This window comes from Arvicola amphibius, chromosome 6 (assembly GCF_903992535.2).
Source record: "Arvicola amphibius chromosome 6, mArvAmp1.2, whole genome shotgun sequence".
In the NCBI taxonomy this organism is placed as follows: Eukaryota; Metazoa; Chordata; class Mammalia; order Rodentia; family Cricetidae; genus Arvicola; species Arvicola amphibius.
In genome coordinates this window covers 124,336,394-124,362,838 of record NC_052052.2, presented here as the reverse complement: position 1 = coordinate 124,362,838, position 26,445 = coordinate 124,336,394, and the positions used below count along the sequence as shown (strand labels likewise).

At 42.1% G+C, this 26,445-nt stretch overlaps 1 protein-coding gene and 1 long non-coding RNA gene across 8 annotated transcripts; one reads left to right on the top strand and one right to left on the bottom strand.

The window, feature by feature from the left end:
- Nucleotides 1–1,241: 1,241 nt before the first annotated feature.
- Nucleotides 1,242–23,583, bottom strand: Slc17a1 (solute carrier family 17 member 1). Of its 7 annotated transcripts, none has more exons than XM_038335398.2 (13): nt 23,445–23,583; nt 20,686–20,754; nt 16,900–17,072; nt 15,603–15,836; nt 15,435–15,522; nt 14,703–14,789; nt 11,309–11,427; nt 11,046–11,207; nt 9,689–9,821; nt 9,450–9,597; nt 8,152–8,242; nt 4,894–5,030; nt 1,242–1,676 (listed from the first exon to the last, which is right to left on the bottom strand). In XM_038335398.2, exons 2-12 carry the CDS (start codon nt 20,711–20,713, stop codon nt 4,896–4,898), a joined length of 1,398 nt encoding a protein of 465 aa, XP_038191326.1. In that variant the 5' UTR covers nt 20,714–20,754; nt 23,445–23,583; the 3' UTR covers nt 1,242–1,676; nt 4,894–4,895. The 7 variants fall into 7 exon arrangements, with proteins under 7 accessions (XP_038191326.1, XP_038191323.1, XP_038191322.1 ...); XM_038335395.2 differs by lacking the exon at nt 23,445–23,583 and adding an exon at nt 23,121–23,220; XM_038335394.2 differs by lacking the exon at nt 23,445–23,583 and adding an exon at nt 23,005–23,073.
- LOC119817928 lies at nt 22,435–24,771 on the top strand. Its single transcript, XR_005285965.1, has 3 exons — nt 22,435–22,653; nt 22,778–22,908; nt 23,020–24,771. It is a non-coding gene; the product is annotated as an uncharacterized LOC119817928 (long non-coding RNA).
- The last annotated feature ends 1,674 nt before the right edge of the window (nt 24,772–26,445 follow it).

Below are 26,445 nucleotides of genomic sequence, written 5' to 3'. Positions count from 1 at the left end.
GGCATGCATTGTTTGACACATCTTCAGCAAAGTTTGGGGTTCCATGTACAGTAAGTACCAATAAATGTTTGAGTCACGTATTGGAGCAGCTGTGGGGTGGTAGAGAAGACCAGTTAGGGGACAAAAGGAATGGGAAAGTGTCCTAGTTTCTGCGCTGTTGCTGTGACAAATACCACGACCAAAGCAACTTACAGGAGGAAAGGATTTATTTGACTTACACACACACATCTAGGTCACAGTCCATCCTTGACGGGAGTCAGGGCAGGAACCCAAGCAGGGATTTGAAGCAGAAGCCATGGAGAAATGCCACTTTGCCAGCTCACCCACAGGTCATACTCTTCTCGCTTTCTTATACAGCCCAAGACTGTGTGCTTCAGGGTGGTGCTGCCCACCACAGGCTGCACTCTCTTGCACCAGCTAACCATCAATCAGCTCCCCACAGAGAAGCCCATAGGCCAGTCTGATTGGACCAATTCTTTGGCTGAGACTCCTTTCTCAGGTTACTCTAGGCTATGTCAAGTTGATGGGTAAAGCTAATGGGGACAGGAGAAAAGAAACCAATTTCACCCCAGATTTATATGCCTTTGCTTGCAGAGCCCATGGTAGAGTTATGGTATCAGAAACCTGGGTGTGACACTGTCACTCTCTTTGGCAATCCTGGACCTGACTCGGGTCTCATTAGAGCACATAGTCAGCTTTCCAAGATCTTCATTAATCCATTTCTTTTCTCTCCCATGACACTTGTATTTTTATTTTTTGATATTTATTCATTTTTATTTTACTCCTACAAGGGTTTTGTCTGCATGTATGTCTGTGCACTATAAGTGTGTAGTGCCTATGGAGGCCAGAAAAGGGCTTTGGATCCCTTGAAACTGGAGTTACTGATGGTTGCTAGCTGCCATGTGGGTGCTGGGAATCGAACCCGGGTTCTCTGAGAGAGCAGTCTTTTTAACTGCTGAGCCGTCTTATCAGTCCCTATTTTTTGTTTGTTTGTTTGTTTGTTAATCAATCATCTTCAGCTGCTGCCTATAACATGTCTGACTTCTCTCTGGGACCACCAAAGAGGAAACTGGTTTTTTAAAATATTTTCTTTCAAATTGGGCTATCCTAAAAGAATAATTTAAGTTGTTTTTTTTCAAATGGCTCACATATTTACAACGAAGAGGAATGAATGTTGAAAATTGAAAACAAAATGAATGAAAATAAACCCAAACCAAGAGGCCTTTCATGAAGCTGTAGAGTAAAATTTCATCTTATGTTTGTTTATTGGATCATAGAGGAGGACAGATAAATAAATCCACCTTTAAACTCAGACACGTAACTTGTCGCATACAATACGCAGTGCAGAAGAAGTACACAAACTAAAGCGAGTGAGACTGGCCTCCCAGGATCCTCACGCCACCCCCTCCTGGGGTTGGTGGCTCCCTGGGGATGGGAGTCTCACATAGGTTCCTCTTCCTTTTAATAAGGACTCTGACCTCGTGCTTCGTAAGCGCTCAGTTTTCTATTAACTTTTGTAGAAACGGGAAAACAAAACACACAGAGATGTCACTGGAGAGTTGTCCTGCAGAGAGTGTGCCAGCACCGCAAAGAAATTAGTGTAGGCTAGGAGACTTTTCTCAAGTCATCTTTCTTGTCCAGTGACAGGTTATCCATGCCATTTTCGCATGTCTCCCCTATGAACATAAAAATAAATAAATCTATCTGCCAGGTGAAGCCCTGGGAGAGTTGAGGTGGAGAAAGGTTTTGCAACAATTTAAAAATGCCTGTTCTTACCTGAAGGTCAGAACATTGTAAATATGCCTATTCTTAATTTTGATCATGGTGGCACATGCATGTAACTCAAGCACTCAGAAATGGAGGTGGAAAAATCATGAGCTTCAGGCCAGCTTAGGCTATACAGAAAGTCCAAGGCTAGTCTAAGCTATACTTATTGAGGTCTTGAATTAATGTACACACACACACACACACACACACACACACACACACACACACACACACACAACAAAAAAAAAAAACACTCCTCAAGCTAAACCAAGCCAAAAAAAGAAAAACACTAAATAAGAGCTGTTATCTCTTGACCCTTGCAATTCAGTTTTATACTAAAGGTTCTAAGCAGAGCAACTAGAGGGAAAAATGAAGATTATTCAGATAGGAAACAGAAGTAAAATGACCTACATTTCTAGATAACAGAATCATTTATGTAGAAATCAGACAGTATCCACTAAAAACTAGTAAGGTAAGCCTAATGAAATTGTAGGGCATTATAAATGTTAATTGCATTCCTATTGTATTTAACACAAAAATTAAACTGAGAAAACAACTCCATTTAAAATAGAATTTAAGAACCAAGCGCACTGATATACATTTGTAACGTCAGTGCCTGAGAGTGGAGGTTATAAGTTCTGGGCTAGTCTGTGTGGGCTCCACAGTGAGTTCCAAGTCTATCACCACACGCTGGTTCTAGCTCTTACCCAGGAGTTCTTGGGTAACACACTCAGATACTATGGAAGCGCACTAACACCAACAACAGAAAGGACCAATAAGCAGTGACTCATACATAACATCAACTTACAAGCAACTGCATCCCCCTCCAAAACAAACAGCCAGGAGCAACAACAAAACCGTCTTTGATGCCACATTTCTCTCTATTTCTTTTTGGGAGGAATATCTGTTTCACATCATATTTTCTTTCTTTTTTCTTTTCTACAGATAAAACAGACAACAGAAAACTGAGGAAGGAAATAGTTGGCTCAATGGTTTGCAAGCACAAGGGCCTGAGTTTGATTCCCTGAATCCGTGTAAAAATGTACAGTAGGGGCACATACTTGTAACTTGAGCACTGGGGAAGCAGAAACAGGAAGATCTGCTGGGTCTGATTGGCCAGCCAGGAGACTCAATTGTCATATTGCCTGACAATAAGAGACTGTTTCAAAAGAGGTGAACCCTAAGAAAAACATGCATAGATCCACCTGGAAAGGGGAAATAGAATCGCCTGACAAGATTTGGAGCATAGAGGTGGGGGCAGTAGGGAGGGTAGAAGGAGAAGGTGAGGAAAGAAGGGGAGGGGAGGAGAACTTGAGGGAACAGGAGAGTAGAGATGGAGGAAGGACAGAGATGAGAGCTAGGAAAGATATGTTTTGATTGAGGGAGCCATTATGGGGCTAGCAAGAAACCTGGCAATAGAGACATTTCCAGGAATTCATAAGGATGACCCCAGCTAAGACCCTAAGCAATAGAGGACAGGGTGCCCAAACTGGCCTTGTCGTGTAGTCACACTGATGAATATCTTATACATCACCTTAGAACCTTCATCCAGCAACTGATGGAAACAGAGGCCGAGGCCTGCATAGGAGCACTGGACTGAGCTTCCAAAATCCAGTAGAAGAATGGGAGGAATGAGAATATGAACAAAGAATATGAATCCAGACCATGATAGGAACACCCACTGAAACAGCTTATCTGAGCTAATGGGAGCTCACCAACTCCAGCTGGACAGGGAAGAAAACGGCATAGGTCCAAACTAGGCCCTCTGAATGTGGGTGGCACCAGGATTTATCTCTACTGCTTGTATTGGCTTTTTTGGAACCCATTCTCTAGATGGATGCCTGGCTCAGCCTAGATACAGTAGGGAGGGCCTTGAACCTTCCCCAAAGCAAGATGCCTTACCCTCTCTGAGGAGTGGATGGGAGGTGGGGTGGGGGGAAAGATGGAGGGAATGGGAGGAGGGGAGGGAGTGGAAACTGAGATTGGTATGTATAATAAAAAAAAGATAGTTTGCTTTCTTTTAAAATAAAATAAAGTAGAAAGGAAAGAAGGAAGGGAGGGAGGGAGGGAGGGAGGGAGGAAGGAAGGAAGGAAGGAAGGAAGGGAAGAAGAGAGGAAGGAAGGGAGAAAGAAAGAAACAGAGAGAGAGGGGGGGGAGAAAGGCTGGCAGCAGAGGCATGAGGATAGCATCTGAAGCTGTCTTTGGCTGACACACACACACAACCACACCACACACACCACACACCACACCACACCACACACACACACACACACACACACACACATACACACACACCACAACACACACAGGCACACACATTAACCTAGTCACACGTGCACTCTCTTCCCCCATGCCTAAAAAGAGGGGCTCACAGTCTCTGTTTGTCTCTGCTAACAGCTGCTGGCATTTATCACAACAGGGTGTCTTGATTCAATGGGGCTTTAAAATAGGGCTGTTTCACAACTGCCAATTCTAATCCAGGAGTCTTTTCTTCTCCCGTTTATCCACTACCCACAGGTTAGATGAAACTTTCACAAACTACCAGATTCTCTTTGAGCACCCCTTAACCGGCCTCCTGTCTCCATCATTTATTTGAAAGTTGTTTCTGCCAGGATCATCCCTATGACAGCTATGCCTAACCCAGCGGTAAGTTTTAGAGCCTATCTAAAGATGTTAAGTCATGGATGGCGCTTTCCAGAGATATTAGTTCCTTCGCCTCAACACTCCATGTTTTCTAACCATTATTCTACTTTCCTGAGGGCAGGTCCTCATCTCTTTTGCATTTCTCTTAACTGTTCATTTCTGAGAAACTCAATTTCCCAGATTTGCTATAGCAACTCTGATATCTGCCTAGAACAGGGTAGTGCTGGGTGGGGCGGTTATCAGTGATGATGTTTCAGATTTAGCAGGCTCGGCTCCCCCAACCCGCTCAGCCCTCCCCCAACCCGCTCAGCCCTCCCCCAACCCGCTCAGCCCTCCCCCAACCCGCTCAGCCCTCCCCCAACCCGCTCAGCTCTCCCCCAACCCGCTCAGCTCTCCATCTCAGCGGCGCCGGCGACGCAGCAGCAGCAGCAGCTGTCTTGCCTGCATCTTCGGTTTCAGGATTTAATCTGGTAATGTCTCACCTTCACAGTCGTGTGCTTTTTGTTTCTTTAGCCCAGTCCTGAATTTCTCCTTTAGCAAATACATTGTAGAAAGTTAGGCACGTCACATTAATGCCTGACATCAAGAAGAAGATTTTATGCCAGGCATTTTCTGGATCCTGGGGGATTGAAATACAAGTAAGTGTGAGTGGCCGATCTTGATTTTGTGTCTGACAACATTTAGAATACAGCATTAAAATAGTATGTAGACGCAACGCAGGTCACTTAAGCATTCAAAACACTTATAAACGACAATGAAAGCCATCAGCTCACTCTACACCAGTAACTACTTTTAATTCCATAAATTTATAAATTGCTGCTTTCACCAGCTAATAATATGACAGTTTTTTTCTTTTTGTTGGGCTTTTTTTAAAAATTTTTATTTATTTTTAGTTTTTTGAGACAAGGTTTCTCTGTGTAGCCCTGAGTGTCTTGGACCTCACTCTGCTGACCAGATTGGTCTCAAACTCAGAGATTCATCTGCCTCTCTGCCTTCTGAGTAGTGAGAGCAATGGAGTACCCCACCATCGCCAGGCAATATACCAGTTTCTGGTAAATAATGCATCTTTTTGGCATGATTTATTATTTCAAAACTTCATGTCTCTTTCAAGACATCTTACCCAGACAATGGTGTGTTGTATCAGATAGTCACATATGGATAAGCATGTAGGGAAAGTGTGTTTTCAAATGCAGTTGGCCGATTTAACCATTTCTATGCACTACCGCTATTATTTTTTAGCCATCCTATGTACAGTAATTATCATTTTGCTATGATCATATGATTTCACATTTCCCATGGCAGGGTTCTGACACAATTAAGAGAAATGGACACATGTTAGTTGAATAAAAACATTATCATTTCCCACAAAAAATAATTTAAACTTTTATTTGGGATTGTGTTTAACCAACAAATCTTATAACAGAACTCAAAATCATTTTACAGCTTTTCAAGTCTTTTAATACAAGAAATGGTGTACCTTGCCATTTATGAGAATTTTTTTAATTCTATAAAAACTATCTCCTGATTTCTCCACAGATATGTAAGTCATTTATTAAATATATTCTTAGATACATTATTTTATTTTAGGGCTATAAATGATATACTAAAATTATCTCTGTGGTATTTACTCAAATATTTAGAAAATACTTCATATGGACATTGATTTATACAATTTATATATTTATACTCCATCAGCAAGCACGCCAAACTGTTCATTGCCATACTTTAGCTGTAGCCTTCTGGTTCTCTTTGAATGTCACCTACTTAACTCTTCCTCTTTTCATGTCCGTTTTCCGTATTTTCACTAGAATACAGCACAAAGCTAATAAGATCATCGCATCCTTTTCTTGCTCACAGTGTCAAAGGAAAACCATCTCACAGTGCACTGAGATGTTGTTTGCTGTGGGGTTTAAGTCAGTGTTTCTCTTCCCTCATACCAAGGAAAAGGCGACAAGATTCCTTCCTGGGTAGAGACAGCATTGCAAAGTTCTAAAACCACATTTCCTCATGCCTTTCGGAAGTTAGTAGAGAAGTTTGTTCAGCTGACAATAATTGGAAACCAGTTCATGGTATTCAATAGATACAGCTGGGTGTGGCTGGCTCTTAAGGCTCAGAAAGAGAAGTAATCCTAGTTGCCTTGAGTTTCCCCTCTTTAGTGAGGCCAGCGTTCCTCCCAGGGAGTTTCTGTGGTGCTGTCTGTGGCTTCTGCCTTTATGACACCATAAGTATGCACAGCAGGATTTTGGAAAGTTCTTTGATGGGAAATGTGGCCACAATATATGCTGACCACCTCACCCTGCCTCTTGCTGTGCGGCGTGTGGAAGAAATTTCCAACACAACTAATCCACCTGGGAGCTTGCCCTCCAAACAAACCAGTTGAGGAGCTAATGAAATTGACAAGGGGTGGGTTTGGACCCTTTTGTATTCTATACTGTAGAAGGTGCTTTAGTCCTCCTGTAGGTAGAAAGGCATCTGCACATGTTATCAATAGCTTAGACCGCACACAGTACTAGCTGCTGGCTGTTCTGAGTTAATGCTCCAGCCCGTGTGGAGAAACAAGGGTTGATATAGTCAGACACAAGCTGGACTCAGCATTTCTGGAAGGAACTGGTCTCAGGCTCCTGGAGAACGAGGGGAAAGTGCAAGGCACAATACACAGACATCACAAGTCTCCAAAATGTCCTGATCATCTGACCAGCAGGGCAAGACAGACCTATAGAATGATTAACTACTTCCCTTTAAGCCAGCTGGCTACAGCTTTTCCTAGGATATTAACCCACCGCCTTCTCAACTCACTGAATCAAACAGTCTGGATAGTACTACGAAGAGATGCAATTTCTGCCTCTGCTCACAGCTTTTGCGGTGGCAGGGAGCGTGACCTTGAGTAGTGCAGATGCAGAATAAGGGTGCAGCCCTTTCTCTCTACACAAGCCCATCCTGGCTTTGCTTTTTCTGGTAAATGTGTGTCCGTTGATCCACAGCAGCTAGTGGCCCTGTGGTCATTCACCTCCTTGAACTCAAATTTTCTAAATCTCTAAAGTGTTCTTTTATTTGCTTTGATCAAGAGGAAGCATGGATTTTCACACTGTTATCTGTGTGTGTCACAGGCTATGTGCATGTGAAAACATGCATGTGCCCCAGCATGGATGTGGAGGTCAGAGGACATGTTTGTGAGCTGCTTCTCTCTTTCCACCTTTATGTGGCTTTCTGGTTTTGAACAAGGTTGTTAAGCATTTACAGAAAGTGCTGTACCCTTGAGCCATCTCACCAGCCTGAAACACGTATTTTTTTTTTTTTTAAGTAACTTTAAATTTGTGGAGTCTTTCAACTGTGTCCACCAAGAGGATTTTAAGGATTCTGCAGATGTAGTGCCTCAGCAGAAGCTACAGCATCCTCCAACCTTCAGCCCCGTGTCTTCCTGTCTTTAACTTCCTTCCTGACAAAGCTCCTTTTGGTGCTTCCTCCACCCTCCCTCAGCTGAATCCTGTTTCAGCAGCTACCTTTCTCTGTTAAAACCAGAGACCCATTTCCTTTCAAACAGCCCAAGAGGTCCCAGCTGACACACAGTGAGAAAGAATATATTGTCTGTAGGAGTGTAGACTCAGAAGACCACCTGCTGCTGTTGTGGTCGCCCCCAAGGTGTGTGTGTGTGTGTGTGTGTGTGTGTGTGTGTGTGACTTTATACAATTAATAGCAAATCCAAAACCCAAAACCACTAAGCTTATCTGCATGCTACTTACCTGATTAAGGATTAACCCAGCTACAGCTGAAGAAATTAGGCCTCCAATCATTCCAATTAGAGCTGAAACTGCTTTAATAAATCCATAATAGCTGTACAAAAAGGAAAGAGAACAAGGGTGGAAAGTGGTACAAATGCTACCGCAATGCAGTGAGGCTCGCAGGGGGACCTGCTGATGCTATGAATACCCATTCCAACTGCTTACGTTCAAACGGCGGAAAGTAGACATGCATGATTAGCTAGTTTTCATTGTTCTACACTGTCAGAAAGGGTTACCTTTAGCAGTAAGGAATCTATGATATTATGCAAACGGTCAATGTTTAGAGTGAAACTCAGCAGTGTTTGAGACTTCCAAGTACAGCCAGGACATTCAGAAGGTGATGGGGTGGCCTGCAGGAACTGGATTGGGGCTGATGACTGAAGGTCTCTGTTCACTCGGTCTAATCACACAGACCCAGAGCCCCTGACCCCTGCCAGTCCTCTGATGAGGAGGTGAAAAGGCTGTTTACGAGCAGCCGTGATTGACCAATCCTGTGATGAAAAGGATGAGAGAGGGGTTGGCAAGAGGCAGAAAGCTGAGCTAGTGTGGCAGCCACTGTAGGAAACAGAATGAAGGCGCCTCATCATATGTCCCAGCGCTCCGGCTGCTGGGCATGTATTAGACAGAGACTGAGTTGGTGTGTCAGACATCTGCAATGGCTTGTTTATGGCCACATCATCCACTCAGGTAAGACACAAAAAATAGCAGCGTCCACCAGCACTAAATGGCTAAAGACTGTGGGTTCTGCACAACAGAATGCTATTGCCTTTAAAAGAAGGAACGCCTGCCTTTGTTTAACAATATGGATGAACTTGGAGGATTTAATGCTGAGTGAAATAAGCAGGTCACAGACAGGTCACACACATGATATCATGTACATGTAGAATAGAAAAAGTTGAATTCGTTGACGTAGAGGATAGGAAGGGTGTTATCAGAGTCTAGGGGTGAAGCAAGACATTTAGGAAGACGCTGGCTGAAAGATGCGAAATTTCAACGAGAATGAATAATTTCAAGAGACTCATCAAACAGCACAGGCCTGCCATTAACAGCAATGGGTTGTAATCTTGAAAACAGCTACTATGACAGATTTTAAGTACTTTCATTACAAAAATAAGGAACTGTATGCGTAATCTATATGTTCCTTAACTCCATTTAATCATCCGACAATGCGTCCATTTCCAAACATCATCCTGTACTCAAGAAATGCATGTCATTTTATTTATTAATGCAAAAGTAAATAAATTTTAAGAGAGCCCTACCTGGGAGCAATATCCAGGGCATTGATATGCTGTCCAGAGAAGGAAAAGGTGAGTGTCGAGTTGGCGAGTGTCAGGAAGATGATGGTGCTGTAGAAGCTGGAGCTCAGGTAGAGCAGGCACATGATGAAGATCACAGGAGAGAGAATCCCTGCAGAATGATCCAAACCGTACAGTTAGGTGCTTCTGAACACAGGGCTGAAGGACTCCCCATGTGCTCATTTGTCCTGGCTCTTCCTTACCTAGCGTAGAGAAGAGTTTCCGCACGTTAGCTACGCTGAAAATCTTCCGGGACAGGAGGAAGTCTGCCAGCTGACCTGCTACGATGCCACAGATGTAAGCAAGCAGATAGGAGAGACTGGACAGCAGTCCGTTCTGAGGAGAAAACACCATCCTGAGTACACATGGTGGAGACGCAGTGCCTGCAGCCAGTGCATTCACTAGATTTCAGTAACTAATGTGTACTTTAGACTTGGAGATGTGACTCAGTGGTTGAGTTCTTGTCTGCCATGCCAAAGGTGCTAGGTTCAATCCCCAGTCCCATCTAATTAATGAATGAATTAAATGTGTGCTTTGATGCAGGAAACTATCCAGTACTAGAACTGTGTCTGGGAACACAAGGTCCAAGGAAAGCAAAACATAGTTTTGAAGTTAGTAAGCATTGTCACCATCCTCTATAGATTTTTGTTTTTAGTATCATGGGACCTGGAAAAATGCAAGAGAAGACTACTGAGAACAGGAAGTGTCAGCCCTGAGGGAAATGATAGGGGACAGAGATAATAATTGATGACAGACAATTGCATGTTTGCTCTAACTGGCCATGGTTAACTCTAGGAATGACTCAATCGTTTCATTAAGTTGACTCAGTGAGAGCTTGTATGACCACGGCACTATTCTGGCCACTACCCTGAGGCAGTAAGTACACTACACAATGTTCTGAGTTTGGGAGCCCAGACTCCATTTCTAAGGGAGTCTTTCCAGGTTACCTTGATATCAAATGATAGGAAGTTCTAAGCATAACTGGCATCCAATGTCAGATAAGCAATGGGAATCCTTTAAGAGTAACACCTAAAGCCCAGGAATTGTGGTTTTATCCAAAGACAATGGGTTGACAAGAGCTGAACAGGGTGGCAGAGTAACTTTTACATCAGGACTCCATTTCCTGAAGAGAATGGTACCGTCAAGCGATTTTCATTTTTTTTTTTTTTTTGAGATAAAAACTTACACTGTGGCTCAGGTTAGGCTCAAAGTTAGAGCAACCTTCCTGCTTCGGGTTCCTAAGTGCTTAGACGATAGGCAGGCATTCACCACAATACTAACTAATAACAAGTCTTAAGTAACAGGCTAAGACATATATTGAGGGACCCTGGGGGTCTGTGTGGAAATGTGGCTGCATGGTGGAAGAATTTCAGACACTGTGTTTATACTAACACCCTTTGTCTGGACAGAGCTCACATGCAGGAAACCATGCATCTCCAGGTAAAGTCCACTAGCCAGTGTAGGAAACAGGCAAAGACTGGGTCTATGGTCATAAGACACAGAGAGTTAAGGGGGAGGAGTCCTTTATATGTTAAAGATGAGAACAGGTAGTACACTTACCTCTCTAATGTTAACATGAAGCACCGTGTTGATAAATGTTGGAGTGTACGTAACCAGGAGGCTGTTGGACCATATGAAAGCAAAGGTATTGAGGATAATAGCCCAGAGCGGAAGAGACTTAAGCATAGCTTTGATTGGCAGAGATTGTCTGCGTGAGCTGACCTGGGAAAGAAAACAAGAATCATTCAAAATGAGGATCATCTGGAATGTGTTTTGTTTGGAGCGGAATGTAGAAGCTGCCCAAAAGGAGTTCAGTGTTCTACCTGCTGGGGAAGAGAGGATGTGATGTAGGCCTTCTCACTGCTGCTCATATACGGGTGGTCCTTGGGGTCATCATAGAACAGAAGAAACCAGCAAAGACTCAGGATACAGCCAAAAATACCTATCGGAGAATCACATGTTACAAGGAAGTTCTACCTGGAATTTTGGATCAAGCACATTTCAGAGCATCGGCCTGAGAATCTCTTTTTCTTCTCTGAAACCCTGGGAGGCTCAGACTTTGATGGTCTTTGTAACCACAGCTGGCCCTTGCTGTGGTGTGCATGTTACTGATATGCTCCTGTCGGTGAACCCTTTGTTCCGGCCTGATCCAATGAGTCCGTCTACTCCCTTAGGGTTCCCTAATGTTGGGCTTTTATATTTTCAGATTGGTAATGGCTCCCTACCTCAAGAGCATGCCATTCTGAGCTTGCACAGAGCTAGACAGCCTCACAAACCACTGCTGCAAGGGTAGATGTGTTTCTCTAGTCTGACTCAGCCTTTGGCACACTATGGGAATTATGCATTTTCTGTAACCTTCTGACACTGACTTAGCCATAGATGACTTGAATAAATATCAACAGGCCTTTGCCCCTGTACTTTCCTTTTGAATTTGGCCAATAGAAAGCCTGGGAAGGCTTCCTCTTCTTCTGGAAACACCAAATGTGGATGATGCCAATGCAGTGGGAGGGCCCAGAGGACCTGGGGGCCCAGTATTAGGAGGCCATGCAGTGGTCTTAGGGGCCAAGGGGCTCGCGGAGGTAAAGCTGAAGACAAGGAGTGGATCCCCATCACCAAGCGGGACCGCCTGGTTAAGGAGATGAAAATCAAGTCCCAGAGGAGATCTACCTGTTCTCCCTGCCCATTAAGGAATCCAAGATTATTAATTTTTTTCCTAGGAGCATCCCTAAAAGATGAGGTTCTGAAGATCATGCCAGTGCAGAAGCAGACTAGGGTAGGCCAGCGGACCAGGTCCAAGGCTTTTGTCACTATTGGGAACAACAATGGTCATGTTGGTCTCGGTGTTAAGTGCTCCAAGGAGGTAGCCACTATCATCTGAGGGGCCATCGTCTTGGCCAAGCTTTCCATTGTCCTCCAGAGACTACTGGGGGACAAGATTGGCAAGCCCTACCCTGTTCCATGTGAAGTGACAGGCTGCTGTGGTTCTGTGTTGGTGTCTCATTCCTACTCCCAGAGGCACTGGCATAGTCTCCGCTCCTGTGCCCAAGAAGCTACTGATAATGGCCAGTATTGATGATTGCTACACATCAGTCAGGGGCTACCTTGCCACCCTGGGCAGTTTTACCAAGGCCACCTTTGATGCCATCTCTAAGACACAGCTACCTGACCCCCAATACCTGGAAAGAGACTGTGTTCACCAAGTCTCCTTATCAGGAATTCATTGACCATCCTGTGAAAACCCACACCAGAGTCTCTGTTCAGAGGACTCAGGCTCCAGCTGTGGCCACCACATAAGGATTTTTATACAAGAAAATTAAAAGTGAATTAAGTTCTGAAAAAAAAAAAGGCCTGGGAAGGGATGAGAGGGAGAAGGCAAATGAGTACAGGGTATCTTTTCAAACCTTTGGTATCTCCCTCCTAGAGTTAACTCCTTTTATGTGTTTCTTTGTAGTGTGGAGCTGTGGGCCGGCTTCCCGCCGCCCTATGCCCCAAAATAATTACACACAAACTGTATTCTTTTAAATACTGTCTGGCCCATTATTTTCAGCCTCTTACTCACATCTTGCTTTAACCCATTTCTAATAATCTGTGTAGCACCACGGAGTGGTGTCTTACTGGAAAGATTCTAGCGTACGTCCATCTTGGGCTGGAGCTTCATTGTGTCTGTCTCCCTGAGGAGAAGCACGGTGGTCTGACTAACTTAGGAGGTGTGGCATCTGACTGAGCCATCTACCTCACTTCCTTCTTCCTATTCTGTCTACTCCACCCACCTATGTTCTAACCTATTAGGCCAAGCAGTTTATTAATTAACCAATGAAATCATCACATAGATAGAAGATACACCTACATCATTTCTTTGTGAATAAACAGGGGTGTTCTTCAGGCATCCAGTCTAGGGACTTTTTGATTGGTTCTGATAACTCTGGCTCACTTGCTCTCTTGGGGTTGGGGGTAATGGTAGCTCTTGTAACCCAACTTTACATTATGACATTGTTCCTATAACTCTAGAGTATGTCTTTCAAAGTAATTGCTTGGTAAATATGAGGGTTTGAATGAGAATGGCCCATTAGGCTCATATGTTTGAATGTTTGGTCCTTAGTTGGTGGAACTGTTTGGGAAGGATTATAAGGTGTGGCCTTGTTGGAGGATGTATGGCCTTTCTGGAGGAGATGTATCACTGGAGGTAGGTTTTGTGTTTTCAAAAACCTACAGCATCCCAGTTGACTCTCTCTCTCTCTCTCTCTCTCTCTGCCTCATGGTGGTTGTCTCAACATGTAAGTTCTCAGCTACTGTTCCAGCGCCTTGGCCACCTCCCTGCTTCCCTGCTCCCTATCATGATGGCCATGAACTTATACTCTCAAACTATAAACAAGGCCCCAAATTAAATGCTTTTTAAATAAGATTCCTTGGTCATGATGTCTTGTCACAGCAAGAGAAAAGTTACAAAGTCAGTAAAGAAATCCCCAGTTTGCCATAATTGTGACTTTGAACAATGTGACTTGAGAGTAAAATGTCCCAAGAGGCTCTTGTGCTGAACACTTGGTCCCCAGCTGGTGGCACAGAAGTGAAAGGTTGAAGAATCTTTGTGAGGTGCAGGGAGTCTTACTGGAGGAAGTTAGTCACTGGGGACAGACATTGCAGTTTGAATCCAATGGTGATGCTATAATTCACTTGGCAGCATCTGTTCTTTATTATGTTTACTTACTCCAATTTGTGCAGTGTATTTTTCCCTGAAGATGTAACTATGCCTAGTTACAGCCTAGCCCTGCAGTATGGGTTATATATAACATACTCATCTTATGACCTTTCAAAGATCAATATACGTAACTATTATGATAGTCTGTTCCCCCAGACAGCTTCTTACGTAAGATATACCAAACTGTATCATGTAATTATGTAAACTGGGTAGGAGATTACGAAGTGCATTTCTCATCATCAGCATCTTGAATACTGATTGCTCTTCTCTTAGTGATGACTGTGGGCTCATCATCATCATCATCATCATCATCATCATTAATTATAGTAGTATTATTACATCCTGACCACAGTTTTCCCTCCCTCCTCTCCTCCCAGTCCCTCTCCACCAGTCCTCTCTGATCCCCCAGGTTTTTTTAAATAGGCATTTCATATAAATTGTTAAGTTACAATAGATTTAGATTTTTGTGTTTATTCTTAAACTTTGATGCCTTACTGAGATTTTATAAAAAAGAGACTCACCAAAAATGTAGAAAACCATGGGCCAACCCAGAAGATCACAGATGAATCCACTCACAAGAAGGACAATAAATGGTCCCATTACAAATCCTAATCAAAGGGCACAGAAGACATCCCTGTTAACTTAACAAAGGCACCTGAAAATTCAGCCAATAAACCTGTGTTGTAATGAACTCCATGGAAGAAGTTTGTTTCCAGTGCTCAGGAGGAACGGAGAATGCCTTTTCTCTTTTCTCTTTTTCTGTTGTTTGAGGTAAAGACACTGCTTTTTCATTCTGAAACAGTGTGTGTGTGTGTGTGTGTGTGTGTGTGTGTGTGTATCCATGTACATTCATTTGGAAGCCAGAGGTTGAAGTCCAGTGTTTTCTTCCCCTACTCTCTGTACTGAGACAAAGTCTTTCAAGGTCTTTCAATGAACTTAGAACTCACTGTTTCAGCAGGGATGGCTGGCCAGTGAGCTTTTGGCCTACATCTGTCTCTGCGCCAACTGTGCTGGGGTGATAAATGTGTGATCCCATGCCTGCTACTTTACATGGGTGCCAGGGTCCTCATACTTGTGTGGCAAACACTTTATCCACTGAGCCATCTTCTCTCACCTAATTAAAGCAAGAATATTGCAGGGATGTTTCTAAAACCTCTAGCAACTCAAAGCACAAGTGTTTAAATGGCTCTCGGAAAGACCATGACACAAGGAGATGAAAATGGGACTTAACCATGCTTGGCTTAAGTACTTACCTGATAAAGTCATAGAGGTAAGTCGGCTTCGTTCCAAGGGAGGTGCCCATTTGACCCATATTTCATGTTGGCCTGTTGACACTATCCCCTGAAATGAAAAGATGAGGGTTTTAAACTCTTAATACTCTGAATCCGAGATCTATGTCTGTTTGAATCATATCTTAATACCTGGGCTACTCCCTGGAGTACTCGACACGCAATGACCAAAGCTGCTCCAGCTTGGGCTGCTGGTGGGATAAGCATGGATAACACAGAGCTGAGGAGCATTGAAAACCCAAGTATTCTCTTCATTGGATATAGTCCAGATAGGTACCCAACAGGAATCTGAACCACGACCATACCAAAGAAGACAGAACTGAGGATAAGCCCTTGAATATCAAGACTCCAGGAATACACAGGGTTCTAAAAGGGGGAAAAAAAGGAAACATGTCTAAGGACTCAGCATTGGAGATAAAATCTTGTGTTTATGGGTTCCAGGAGTGTGGTCTTCCTGCTCAGTCTGTTTAAAGTAGTCCTTCCTCTTCCTAAAGTTTATTTTTGTCTCAAAACAACTTTGTTATCTTATAATGTCATTTTGCATATGTATTTACATTTTATCATTGAAATTTTCAAGTATAGATTAAGTGTCTCTTATCTGAAATGCTGAGACCAGAAAGATTTCAAATTCTTTTGGATATCGGAGATCCTGGCAGCAGCGGTGAAACAACCGATTACATTGCACCCGTAGTTTGGAAGAGAAAGAGACGAATGCTGAAGCCCAGCCTGTTTTCTGTTTTTTATCCATACTGAAAGGCCAGTCCACTGAATGATGTCATTTACATTTAGTGTGAGTTTCCCCACCTCAGTTAACACAATCTAGAAACTCCCTCACAAATGTAAGGTGTGTCTCCTAGGTGACTCTTGATCCTCGCCAAGTTCCAATCAGAGTTAACCAGATCTTTCATTTCCCTTGGTAAGGTACATTCTTTTTTTGCCCCCAGTTCTATACCAAAGTTCTTACTCTAAAGAAGTATTAACTCTTGGGATTTGTTACCCCTTAACCTGAAATCATACAACAAACCCTTCCAAAATGTCAAATAATTCTTTTTACTTATTAAAAGGTTTGTTTATGTATTTAGGTGTTTTATCTGCATGTATGTCTGCCCACTAGAGAAGGGCATCAGATCCCATAGGATTACAGTTATAAACTGCTGTGAGCTGTTAAGTTTGTGCTGGGAATTTAACTCAGGACCCCTGAAACAACAGTCAGTGCTCTTAACAGCTGAGTCATCTCTCCAGCCTTTGAGCTATTCTTTAATCACAGACTATGCCTTTTTGGGTCCTTACTCATAGTTAAAACTTGAGCTTCATTTTATAATTATTATTATTATTATTATTATTATTATCTTATCAATAATATATGTCCTCTGTAGAAACTAGCTACCAAGGTAAAGTTTTAAACGTATACTTCATACTTCTAATATACCTTCACATCATCGAGTCTCTCCACTGCAGATCCATTGGGTAAATGGAGTGTCTCTGTTCTGTTCACCATGGCTACCATGGTGAGGTTCAGGCACACTCTCTGAGCCATGATGAAAACGTTACAGAAGTGCAAAACGATAGCCAATCCATAGCGAAAGGAGCAGAAACCTGGAACTGGGAAGTAGAAAAGACCATCTCAATTTGTAACACAGTTCAAGAAAAAGAAATGCAGGCATTTAGAACTTTGATATCCTAGACAGTAAGTTAAAATTTTACTGTAAAAACATCCTTCTAGAAATTGCCATATAAAAGGAAGATGTGGTACTTATATAATAATCCCTATTATCTTAAGACATTATTCCAGTTAGAATGTCCCAGAATGTTAATCCAATTTGCAAATGCTTTGGTGAGTGTCTATTTTAAAGAAACCATGGACAAATACCTTGGGTTTTCTTTGGAAGTAGGACCCCTTAATATTATCAGTCATATTTTATCTCAAAGAAACTGCTTTGATCTTCAAACTGATATGACTACTCTGGTTGACAAACTCATTTTTACAATGTGAAATTTTTTTCTGAAGAGAATAAATTTACTGAGAAAGTATCAAGCTATAGTAAAGAATGTAATATTGGTATAAAACCAAGCACGCTCATCAGTAGAAGAAATCAGGAATTACAGAAATACATGTGCATCTAGGACTAAATGATGTGTGTGTGTGTATGTGCGCGCGCACGCATGCTGCATGTCGGTATACATGCTCATATTGGGAAAAGTGGTTGCACATTTATGGAGTCCAAAGGTCAATGCTGAGTGTCTTCCTCTATTGTTCTCCACCTTATCTACCTTAGTTTTTGAGGAAGTATCTCTCATGAAACTCTTGGATCACTCTAGTTAGGCTAGACTGTCTGGCTATCAAACCACAGGAATCCTCCTGTATCTGTCTCCCCCATACCAGGATGACAGACACATATCACCACACCTAGCTTTTTTTTAAAAAAAATATTTAATTATTTATTATGTATACAATATTCTTTCTGCATGTATGCCTGAAGGCCAGAAGAGGGCACCAGACCTCATTACAGATGGATGTGAGTCACCATGTGGTTGCTGGGAATTGAACTCAGGACCTTTGGAAGAGCGGGCAATGCTCTTAACCGCTGAGCCATCTCTCCAGCCCACATACCTAGCTTTTTATGTGAGTGCTGGGGATCTGAAGTCAGATCATTGTACTAGTGTTGCAAATGCTTTCTTGACTGATCCATCACCCCAGGCTAAAGAACTAGTCACCAAAGCTGTCTACCATAGGAATCTATTGTTATGGAGTTCCCTAACAGTCAAAAATAATCGGCATGGCCTCTCTTATCCAAAGCCATCAGTGAGAAGCCCCACCATGCTGAATCCATCTTACATCTGTCTGACTGCTCCATCTGTGTCCTCTAAACATAGATTTAAAGGCTTGTGTGATTCAATCACTTTCCCTTGATAATTTTCCTGTTTAACTGGGAAATAGTTTGCATGTATCAGGGGTTAGGAGGTCTTAGGGGTGATCTTACAATTCTGCCTACTGTGGTCCACCATCTGACTCCTAAACATGTATGTTTATCACACATGCAAAACATGGTCAACCCATCTTAAGCATCCCCCACCCCCACTTTATTGTAATGTTACCTTGAACCTCATCAAAAAGTCATGACTTCAAATTGCAAAATCTCACCGTCTAAATCAGACCCCGATGACCCTTATAGAAGCAATGCAACTAGGGTACAATATTTATCTGTGGACTTGCTGAAGAGGCAAATATAAGTTCTTACTACTCCCAACATACAATAATAGGATGGGCATGTGCAAAACTACCAACATTAAAATTCTAAAAGAGAAAAAAGTCATGAATCCACAATGGGTTTGAAATCCATCTGAACAAATACTGTGTTTTAAAAGATTAATTTTTACCCTAGTTATAAAATAAAGTGGTATAGAGTATGATAATCCAATATATGTATTGTGATTGTCAATCTCACCATATTGAGAAACTACTAGAAAAATGGTTAACTTATACTTCTGGGTTTGTTGTGAGAGTGTATCCAGAAAGGGTTAGAATCTGGGTGTCTATTCAGATGAGTATTTTTTTTTCCAGTAAGTCCATAGTGAATGCTACCTCTCATGCAGGCCAATCAACATAATTTCTTGTTGATTAATGTTAAATTGACCCCTGCGATACCTTGCAAAAGAGGAAAATAATCAAGATCCCTGCGAACTAACTTATAACACTGGGTTAGAAGATTGACAGTTTACAGCATTCACAAAACCCCACATATCTATGGCTGTTGCTCAGTGCTCAATCTGCCAGCAAGAGAGACCAACACTGAGCCCACCACAAGGCAGTTCCTGTGGGTGACCAGCTAGCAAGCTGATAGCAGATAGATTATATCAGATAATTTCCTGTGTGGATAGGGCAGTGTTTTATATTTACTAGAGAGACAGTTATTCTGGATATGAATTTATCCTTCCTCTATGCAATGTTTTTCTAGAAATAACTTTCTCTGAATTCGAAAAATGCCTTATTCCCCATCATGGTGTTCTATACAACAGGAGCTCACGTCACATCCAGAGATGTGCAGCAGAGGGCATGTGTTCATAGATTTATTGGTCTTACCTCACTTGTGGTTGAATGGCCTTTATGAGGACACAGTTACAGCATTAACTTGGTGGCAGTACTCTGCTGGACTGGAACAATATTCTGCTAGAGGCTGTGTAAGCTTGAATCAGCATCCAACACATGGTGCTGTTTTCCCATAGTTAAAGTTTATGTATCCAGGAACCACAGGGGAGAGATAGAAACCATCACCCCTAGAGATTTGGCAGCAAACATTTCACTTCCTATTTTCAGGAGCTACTGCTGCTGGCCTCTACCTATTGCTTCCAGGGGGAGAAATTCAGACACTGGTGGCAAAGCAAGGACTCCATTGGGCTAGAAGACAAGGCTTCTCCCTTGGGGGACTTTGGGGTCCTCTGCCTCTGAGGTGATGAGCTATGAGTGGAGTTAAGGTGTTTGTGGGGTGAGAAATATGATCTCCCAATAGGGAAATATGGTTTCTATTCTGTAACTTGACAAGGAAGAGTACAAACAGGTACGGTCTTCTAGAGTCTCTCCTAATGTTTCCCAGACTAGTATTTAAGGTCAATGAGACTCATTCACAACCCTGTTCAAGCAGAACTATAAATGGCCCAGGCCTTCAGTACTCAAGCTGTAGATGCCGTACTAGGTAAAGAACCACAGTCCATTGAATTGCTTTATGAAGACAAAGGCTGTGGAGAATGGTAGTCATCAACATCAGCTATGACATCTGACACACACACACATACACACACACACACATATATATATATCACATGCCATATATATATATATATATATATATATATATATACACACTATGGCATGTGATGAGTCCCCAAAAAACCAATTATTTTGATTATCATGATATTATTCCCTATTTTGTTAAGAACACATTTGTGTCTATTCATGCATGTATCAAACAAATTTGTTTTCTTTCTCCTATTTTGTTTTTACCCTTCAATACGGGACTTGTTGATGATATACAAATATTTAAGCACTGTAAGTTGCATCATAGTTATGGGATGTCAGAAGAGCATTAAGAATCATATGAAAACTTTATTGCCTTTTCTGAATATTTCCGAATTAATGCTTCCATAGACCAGTTCTCTCACTCGCCGCCAGTGATGTTGTGTTTAAGAAGGTGGACCCTGTACAACAGGACAACACTACCTTTCTTGGCAAGACACTGGTTCTCCATTTGATGCTTATCTTCTTGTTCGTGGGTTTGGTCTCCATGCACTGTGGATTCAAAGCACACTGGTCAGCATATGCAAGGAAGCAACTGACCAAGCCCTCGGGAATCCTGTCTGACTGAAAGCCAGGATTGAAGGATGACTAACCCAATCACTCCAGTGCCCTTTCACCCCCACGGAGGAGCTTAGTTAATATTCCACTTTCATGGATTTTTTTTTTGTTCACTTAAAATTTATTGAAAATCTGTTAACTAGCAACCCTGTCATTCTAGTTTTTTTTAATTCAATGAAAAATAAAAACTTTATTACAGAAACAAAAACAGGACATTTGCTGTCAGTAGGCTTGCCCTGCAAGGCAGACTGTCAGAAGGTCAGCGCGCAGGAAGAGAGCGCAGTGCACATTAAAGCTGAATGTTGGAGAAGGAGTAAATACAAGCAAAACTCATTTTCTGCTGTTTTTTTGTTTTGCTTTGTTTTTTTGTTGTTGTTTTTTGGAATCAGGGTTTCTCTATGGAACAGCCCTGACTATCCTGGAACTTGTTTGGTAAACTAGGCTAGCCCCAAACACACAGAGATCCACCCACAGCTGCTTCCCAAGTGGTGGAATTAAAGATGTGCCCAGCTTATTTTCTGTATGTTAAGAGAGGTGAAGCATGACTGTCTTCTTAGTAATGCTACATTCTCCGGAGATAGAGTGCTCTCCATAGCCCCATGTGAACCTGTCTGTAGCTGCAGTTTCTCTGGAAACAGAGTTCCCGCAGCCAAGCTTCTGTCTGCCGGGGAGAAGCAGGTGGGAGGGTGATGAGTTAGGATTCAATTCTCACATATGCTGTGCACTTAGACTTTGAGATCTGACTTCATCAATTCACATGACTCCCACATGTCCCCAGGACACCTAGGGTTTGCGTATTTGGAGCATTCTAGAATGCATAGAACGTCAACCACAAGAATCACACATTGGATCCTCTTTTGAACTGCTCTTTATGCAACAAATGCACACCACAGTACAGAGATACTACACATATTCTCACACACACATAGAGGAACACTACATGCTTACTACTCATAGAACATAGTACACAGATACAACACACATACCACACAAACCTAAACAGAGAGAAACACCGCACACATACTATGCATATGACCCAGTGCACAAATGCCTTATACACACATATTACACACAGAGAAAAACACTATACACACATAAACAATACACATATGCTGTACATTTATGCACATTCTATACACATACTATACATACAACATAGTACACAAATATTATACACAGAAACACTATGCAAACAAATAATATACACATACTACACATAGAAAGAAATACTACACAAACACTACACACATAGAAATGTGACACACATAAGATACATACAGCACAATACATGGATACTACTACGTACTCACAGAAGCACTAAATACATACCACACACAGACAGAAAAGCACACATATATTGCACATGCAATAAAATACACAGATATAATAGACAATTATACTACATATAACATGTATACATATACATGCTGCACACAAACTATATACACATGGCTATGTTACATACATATCACCCAAACACTATACACAAACCTAGTACACACATACTGTACACGCAAAAACATTACACACATACTATACATACACAAGCCACATGTAAATGCACACCTCACACACATATACATACAACACACACGAATAGTACAAACCCTCCTCACACATAGTACAAACACCTCCACCCACAAACCAAACCTACACCTCTCTAGCCTGTAATGATAAGTGTGCACAAATTGCACACACCACCTACCGGACACACTTGCAGTCCAGCGAACCACACAGGCCACAGGCACTTACCCTTCCCTCCACCTCTGCCATGCTGCAACAATCACGGACAGCTCGCCCCACAGCCCACACCTTCTCTTTCCCCGTGTCTCTGTGAGTAATGCCCACTTCACACTCTTTCCTAAAAATATGTTCTTTTTCCTCCCTTGTAAAAAGCCTCTAAAGATAAGCAAATTCTTCTGACAAAATTTCCTCACGTTGGGAAATTCTCTGCCAGGAAAGGACCGCTAAAGCCTTCTGGAGAATTAAAAGTGCGTTTCACTTGGCACATAATGAAAATGACACCGACCTGGTTAAGACAGAACAGCCCTTCCTCCTCCCTGGAAGACTTTTCACTCAACTTTAGAGGTGAATTTTTCTACCTCCTGGTAAATCCTATATCGAATTCTTGACCTCATCATGTCAAGGGTAATGTTTAATTTTTAACCTTTCTTTTACCCTAACCTTGCATCTTCTAAGGAGAAACATGAGTCTTGAGATCATCCACTGGACTAGAACTTTCTGGGAACTAATCAGCAATTTCAGGATTTAATAAACAGATCCCGTCATCTCCAACCTACCCAGGAGGGAGCATGCCTTCCAAAAGTGTTTACAAGATGTCTCAATCGAGGAGGACTTTGGAATTCCATGGATTGTCCCAGAAGAGCTGTGGCTTCACGGATGTCCTATTAACTTCATTATCTTTTCTCCTCCACCCCCCCCCCGCCTTCTTACTTCCCTCCTTTTCCTGCTCTTTCCTTCTCTTCCCCTTCTACCTCAACTCACATTCTCCCCCTCCCCGTCCCTCTCCCCCTCCTTCTCTTTCCTCTCCCCCTTCTCAGCACCTTCTCTCTTTTCCCTTCTGTCCCCCTCCTTCCTTCTTCCCCACTCCTCAGAGGTCATACCTGTTTGACATTTGACATGCTCAGAAAGCTGTGTATTTTCTTATGCCCTTCCTCTCAAAGCTGTGACTTGTTCTGTGGCTTCTCCTGGTTCAACTCTTGGCTCTTCTGAAACATTTGGGCTGAAACCTTTTGAACATAATATGCTGATCAGTTAGGGACATCTAAGCCCTGATTCAGAAATTTTTCACTGTTGATAATTTGTTAACATACTTAAACATTTTAATTTTTATTACACTCTTTTCGATGTCTATAAATATTTTACATGTAGCAGCTGTTCCATGACTTGAACCCAATTGTTCTCCCTAAATAACTGTGAGGCCAGATATGGTGTGAGCCTGTGAACTCTGTACCTGAGGCAGAGGCAAGAGGATCATGAGTTCGAAGCCAGTCTGGGCTACCTAACAAGTGACAGACAAGCCCTACATGCACAATGAGACCCTGTATATCAGAAAGGGAAAGAGAAGAGAGAGAAGGAAGGGAAGGGAGGGGAAAGTCAAATGTTGAAATGCTTTGCCCTGGAGCCTTGTCTTGTTACTCAGTTGGGGTTGTGATTCTAGGAGGTATTGATGCTCCGTGTGCCGCAGCAAATCTGTCCTCTCTGCTTGATACTACATCTTGCTCCAAGTTAGCAATTGTTCAATGTCCACATTTTGAATAAACAGCACTCCCACATGGCATCAATACCCACGTTCTAGGTACAGATTACATAAAAAGGAGCTGGCTTTCTGTTTGCTGCTTTCACTTTCTATTGCATCGCGAGGCTCTGACGCCACTGAGTTCCATGTTTAGCTTATTAATTTTTTACTTTCCCAGTTTATCATGGAAAATTTCAAGCCCAGAAAAGAAGTAGAACAGTCCAATGTAACCATGGACATATTAACTAGCTTCTACTATTATTAGCATTTGAATTTCTCTGTCCAATAGTTGTTTCTGTAGTATTCTAAAGCAATTATCAGTATCATATAATTTCTTCTACAAAAACAAAATGAGACAAAAAACAAATAAAATGAAAGAAACCTCAGCAAAGAAAATTCATCAGAAAAATCTACACCATAGATAACAAGCTGCCAGCACTAGTAAATAAACAAAATCCTTTAAATTTCCTCAGTTACTTCAGAACTATCCCCTTTATATTCGATTGATCTTTGTTTGATTTGGGGTCTCATGCAGTCCAGATTGGCTTAGAAGTCATGCTGTATGTAGTCAAGGATGGACTGGAATTCCCAATCCTCCTCCCTTTATTGACCAAGTGCAGGGATTTCAGACATGTGCCACTGTCAGCTTAGCTGGGCTCTATGAATGGTGGCCAAGCACTCTACAGCCCCAGTCAGCTTTTTTGTTTTTAAAAAAATATTTTTTTAATTTAAATTGTGTGTGTGTGTGTGTGTGTGTGCGCGCGCGCACGCACCAGTGTATAAGAGTATGGCTACTCTCAGAGTCCAGAGAAGATATAAAATCCCCTAGAGCTAGAGTTACTGGTGATTGTCAGCTTCTTGAACTTGAGATCTCTAGAAGAGCAGAAAGCATTCTTGATCCCCAAACCATCTTTCCAGCTCCTGGATGGCATTATTTCTTGACCATCACTTGAGAACTTGCTACCTTAATGAGATAGCTCGTTAGTTTTACCCTTAAACAATTCCCTCCCAGTACCACATGCATTCCGACAGTAAGAAGTTCATGTTAAATCCGGAAATGTTGGCGCCTGCTTATAAATCCTAGCACTTGAGAGGTTGAGGCAGGGGGATCATGAATTTGAGGCCAACTTGGGCTACATGTAGAGTTCCAGGCTAACTTGTTTTGCATATTGAGATCTTATCTAAATAAATAAATAGAAGAATCTTGTAAAAACTAGCTATATATAACCAGCAATGGAGTAACACGTTTATGAACCTAACACTCAGGAGACTGAGGCAGGGAAGATCATGACCTTGAGCTGAGCTGGGACTACATAGAAAGTTCAAAGGTCCAGAGGCCAGTCTGTGATACACATCAAGATCCAGTATTTCAAAAATTCATTCTGTAAAAGCCAATGACATACCTGGTAATGAAACCATTATTGGCACACCTCATCAATGGAAGAAGTCCATAGTCTTTACAGACCAGGGGTATCCCACTCCTTGACTTTCCTAGGCTATATAGGATGAAGAATTTCCTTGGACCACACATTAAATACAAGATCACTCACAAAAAGTCATAAACAATAAAAAATGCCTGTGTATATCTGCCACTATAGAAAGGCAAAATCTTTACACAGTAGCCCCAATAACATAGTAACCCACTAGGATATTCTTCCGGGATTGATGAGAGGGCTCCACCTTTGTAATCAATAATATAGTGAACCCTTCTATATAATAAAACTTCATTGATTTAAATATTTATTATAAAAGTAAAGAAAAAGCCATGTGTGATGGTGTGTGCCTTCGATCCTAGCACTTGGGGGGCAGAGGTAGGTGGATCTCTGTGAGGTCAGCCTGGTCTATGGAGACAAGGTTCAAGGACAGTCAAGGCTACACAGGGAGACCCTGTCTCTAACCCTACCCCCTCCCAATAAAAAGTAAAAGAAAAAAAGGCAACATGAAACGATTGCGTGATTTGATATTGTATTTGAGATACTCCTGCCTCAGTATCTGATTTCATGGAAACAGCTGCTGTTTCACTGAGTTCTTCCGGTGTTCGGATATTTCCCTTCTAATTCTACCTGGATTGTGCTTCATTCTTGGAAACAGTTTCTCACCAGTGTAAGCACGAAGTTATGACACAATAAAAGCTGTGACTGTGAAGAGAAGCGCATTGGGACCTATAAGAGTCTAATAAAAGAGGCATGTGGTGATTTGAATGAGAAGAGCCTATCGGCTCCTGTATTTGAGTGCTTAGTCACCAGGGAGTGGAACCATTTAAGGATTAGAAGGATTAGGAGATGCGTTCTTTTTCGAGGAATTATGTATGGTCTTGTTGAGGACATATGTCACTGGGGGTAGGCGCTGAAGATTCAAAAGCCCCC

Coding starts and splice junctions, on each gene's coding strand:
- Slc17a1 (XM_038335394.2), bottom strand. Junction 17,073..20,685: donor CCAGTGTCTTGCCAAGAAAG/GTAGTGTTGTCC, acceptor TCTACTTCCCAG/TTCCAGGTTTCTGCTCCTTT. Junction 15,837..16,899: donor AGAGACTCGATGATGTGAAG/GTATATTAGAAG, acceptor TCCCCCTTTTAG/AACCCTGTGTATTCCTGGAG.